At 38.2% G+C, this 4,714-nt stretch overlaps 1 protein-coding gene across 1 annotated transcript; it reads right to left on the reverse strand.

Moving 5' to 3' along the window:
- Positions 1 to 2,506: 2,506 nt before the first annotated feature.
- On the reverse strand, positions 2,507 to 4,481 carry LOC120356119 (the record flags this gene model as incomplete). Its single annotated transcript, XM_039444947.1, has 2 exons — positions 2,507 to 2,773; positions 4,278 to 4,481. Coding segments are annotated over 2 exons (471 nt in total), but the record flags the coding sequence as incomplete, so codon positions are not given.
- Positions 4,482 to 4,714: the final 233 nt, after the last annotated feature.

Below are 4,714 nucleotides of genomic sequence, written 5' to 3' on the forward strand. Positions count from 1 at the left end.
AGCTGCTTAAAGTATAGAGCTTGGCTAAATACCGAGCTCGGAAACCGGTTCTAAAGGTTATTGCTACATATGTAGAATTGTTTCAAATTGTAGAAGAACACAATGTTGTATTTTCTGCTAAAATAGTTTTATTGACACAAAACGTAGGCTTTAATCTTATAATAATCAAGCCATCATGATCATCTTTAAATCATCCTCTGCTTAACTTAAGGTGCGTACAGATTTACGCGCCGCGAACATGAGCAATTCACTTTTAATCAGCTGATGCCAAGCTTTTTATATCTGTATCTTACCGTTTCTGTAAAAATACAGATATAGTCAGCTGATTAAAAGTGAATTTCTCATGTTCGCGGTGCGTATATCTGTACGCACCTTTAGATGTTCTCTTGAGCATAGAACTGTTATCTATTATCTATATTTTGAAGGAGTACTACATTCAATATACTGTATATTGATCGGGATTTGTTAAATTAATAAATGAACAAATTAACGAGTTGTTGTTCTCAATGAATCTCCTTCTCATCGAACAAGCCTTAAATAATTGTTAATTAATTTCATTTTTTTTTTAATTAAAAATAGTGGAAACTGTGCCTCTGTCATGGCTTGATTCTCTGTGACCACCAACATCAAACAATCCTGAAAAAATTTTGCAACATTCGACCATGTTACTGTTTTTTCAAAGCTTGTGAGAACAGTTTGGGTTATAGGCTACGAGGAATGTTGTTCTCTTCTCATCATACTGAAGTAATTTGGTTTGTAATTCTGATAAAATTATCATTCTCAACTGGTAAACTGTACAAACACAAAATAAAATCTATATTTCCCACACTCTATAATATGTATAATAGTTAACCAGAGCATTTTCGTATAGCACTAGAAAAAATACGCAGATCAATATTCAACATAAGAGATTGTCAAAGTCATTGTAAAGTTTTGAGGTTGTTGGCCAGAATATATTTAATAATTTACCATATTGTAATCTATACTATAATAAAGGAAAGAACTGGCTTATGCACGTACGGGATAGGAAATTTATGTTTGACGCATCCTCACGTCTGAACTGATGAACTTGGAATTTTGCAAATAGATTGTTAATCAAACGGGGATGGTTATAGGCCTATTTTTAATTTTTCAGAATTTCATCACGTCAAGTTTTCAGTATTTGTCAAGCTTTAAAATAGACATTCGCGGAGCATGGATATAAATATCCATTCAACAAAAAATTTTGAAATCGTCAGTTCAAAGGAGGCTCCACTATATAAACTGTTCTGAGAGTTGAAAGTGAACGTTTTGGTTTGAACAAATAAGAAATAATAGTAAAAATCATGTGACATATAATCATATCAAATTGTTAACAATTCTCAAAGAGTACATAGATTTATATTCATATTTATATTTAAGAGTAGCCCTAAAGAAAAAACAATCATATCATAACTATTATATATAGTCATATCATGTGACATCGCTGGCTCAGGTCTGGTATGAAAGTTTTCAGATCAATGACTGTTTTTAGGCAGCCGGGGCCGACAGTTTAACGTGTCCATCCGAATAAGTAATGAATGTGATTGACTACTAGGATACAGCAGTGAACAAACTGTTTGGCGCAGATGTGAGAACAGATGCCAGACAAGGACAGAGTTGGAGAATGTCATCGTCATTGGTCGATTCATCATCATCATCATCGCTCGACTCGAACTCGATGTAGTTGACATGCATTGGCAGGGGCGTGCGGGGGGTTGCTGTCTCCTTTCTCCTGCGAATCATATTAATCAATTAATCACTGTTATTGTTTAATCAATGTGATTTTACTCGAGGTGATGATATTCATTCTCATAATACTATATACTAGAAATAAACACTTGTTGAGAGATGAGATACATCGCTCAACTTTCTATAAGAGAGGCGTCAGGAGCACTGTCATCCAATCTATTTTATATAAAAGAAAAATGGCACTCACCCACTGACTGACTGACTGACTCACTCACTCGCAGAACTAAATATCTACCGGACCAAAAACGTTCAAATTTGGTAGGTATGTTCAGTTGGCCCTTTAGAGGCGCACTAAGAACAGCTTTATCACAAAATAAAATAAAGAGAAAATAGTGTAACGTTTTAGCTATCTTGAATTGTTATGGAATGTTCCATTTCGTCAAGGAATTATAGAAATGAGAAAAAAAAGAATATCATAAAAACTGCGACTACGCGCCGTTTCGGAAAGCCAATTTTCTGACTCCAGCTGTTTAAAGTCTAGAGCTTAGCTAAATCCCGAGCTTGGAACCCGGCTCTAAGGCTCAACTCACACTTAGGTGACTCAGGTCGAGAAGAGATTCGACTATAGTCTCCGCGAGGTCACCATTTGAAAACACATGTTCTCGACTTGAGTCGAGTCTCCTCTTCTCGACCTGAGTCGCGTAAGTGTGAGTTGAGCCTAAATTTTTATATATTACCTGTAGGAATTACTTATCAGATAAATAATAATCAACCTCACAATAGACATACTTGGTTACTAGGGGCCGCAGACGTGACCGCCTGAGGCGCAGACGCGGCAGATCAGTCGGCAGACTGTCCGCAGACAGGTCGCGTGATCTCTGATGAGATCCAGCACGTGATCAGCTAGTTGAGTCCACCAGACACGGGCCCGTGAATCGCTGCGTGGTCGAGGACCACTCAAGTGCAGTTTGTGGCGTGCACACTCCAGACTCGCTCCACTCGGCAAACGAACGTCGCGCACCATTGACGCGTGCGTCGGCGCGGCTATGCGGTCCAGTTCCACCTGTGAACAGGGAAAACATGGGAATTTGAATGAGGATGTAATTGATTCATTAAATCATCTTCTGCAAAGAGTTCAACAATTCAGAGAATAAATTTGATGGCAACGAGATCCCCTAACTTGAATCTCTAAGGTGCGAACAGAGTAAGTCGCGGTGAAGATCGATGCCACCAGCTGTGCAATGATATAGATATAGTAGATATTGATATAGAAGGTCAATAGCGAACTGAAATCTAAATATCGACGTGATCATACTTTTAGATGTCGTATTTTAAAGTATATAGCTGCGTACAGACTTTTGCGTCATTAATCCACGCGCATTTTTCTTGTTAGGATCTGATCACATTATTTTGTACCTGCACAAATACTGATATAATAAGCATAGCATCAGGTGATGTGAAATGCGCGTGTTTGAGGCACATAAGTCTGAACGCTCCTTATTCAGAATATGAAAATTGAAATTCGACTGAAGATTTAGAAAAATCATTCACAATGAATAAATCTGAGTTTTAAAGTAATTCATTATAAAGAATAGATTTTTTCCAGAAATCAGATTCATTCAATCGTAGAAATCTCAATTGTAAAACTGGATTGCAACAAATCAGTATCAGTGTAGATGTCCTGAGAATTAAAAATATTATCCTCCCGAGTTCTCTGGGGATTATAGGTGCTCGCATGGCCAGGCTGAGTGGGAATAATCCATTTAGAACTCATGGGATTAGTAAATATATCATCACCATATCCAACAAATACACTGATATTGCTATGTGGGAATCCAGCTCAAGGCTAGGCGAGACAAGACATGATCAGACACGTTCAGTCACAATACTTCACATAGTTGCTTATGAAGACATGTCTAATTGCGATGACTAATCAGTGTGAGTTGCGTCATAAGCAACTATATGAAGTATTGTGACTAAACGTGCCTGACCAAATCTTGTCTTGTCTTGACTAACTGGTGTGTGCCTAGCCTAATACTGAATTTTCACTCTTGACCCATATTGGTTCCCCGGAAAATGACGGATTGGTTCTGAACTGGTGGATGGCAAGTCTGACTGCTTTCCTGAACTAGTTTCTGTATCATTTGGGAAATGCATCATTGCATGCAATTAATATCCGATTTGCGTTTTATGATATATCTTTACGCTTTTTCCCTATGCACGTTTAATGTTATCTCGTTGCATTCTCAAAAAGGGGGACGAGAATCATTTCGTTGGCTAACGAACTAGATCTGTATAATGGATCACACAATAAAATTTATTGTGATTTACAGCATTTAATTGGAATTCCGTTCAATAATAATTATACAATAAAATTATGTGTGTGAAAATTCAATTGATGAGAGCAAGTGGGATCTATCAACAAACAAACTCGCAAACGGACAACGGCTCCAGCTCGTGTGAATTCGTTTAAATCAAGTTCAGATCTTCTGTTACTCACTCGATAATAGTGACACTTATTACCTCCCTATATATTATATTTACACACTACAGTTTGTTTCTCTCACTTTAATCTTGGATTTGCTGCTGGGATCAGCCGAGTCGGAGCGAGAGCGCTGCAATCGCTGAGCCGCAGCCGCCTTGCGTCTCTGCTCCCTGCGGCGAGCTGCGTTTCCACCCTCACCCCCCTCTCCTGCGCCACCCTTCGAGCCGAACAGACCACGTGACTCGGCCATCTCGATCATGTACTTCGGGTCCAGGCGGGTGATCTCCTGCACAACAAGCAGGTAAATAAATAATAATAAAGGAAAGAACTGGCTTATACACGTACGGGATAGGGAAAATTATGTTTGGTGCATCATCACGTATCAACTACTGGACTGATCAACTTAAAATTTCACTTATAGATTTTCAATCAACCAAGGATTGTTCTAGACCTATTTCAAACTCTTCAAGATTTCATAACGTCAAGTTTTGAGTTTGTCAAGTTTTAAAATAGACCCTT

This window comes from Nilaparvata lugens, unplaced genomic scaffold (assembly GCF_014356525.2).
Source record: "Nilaparvata lugens isolate BPH unplaced genomic scaffold, ASM1435652v1 scaffold5834, whole genome shotgun sequence".
NCBI classification, from domain to species: Eukaryota; Metazoa; Arthropoda; class Insecta; order Hemiptera; family Delphacidae; genus Nilaparvata; species Nilaparvata lugens.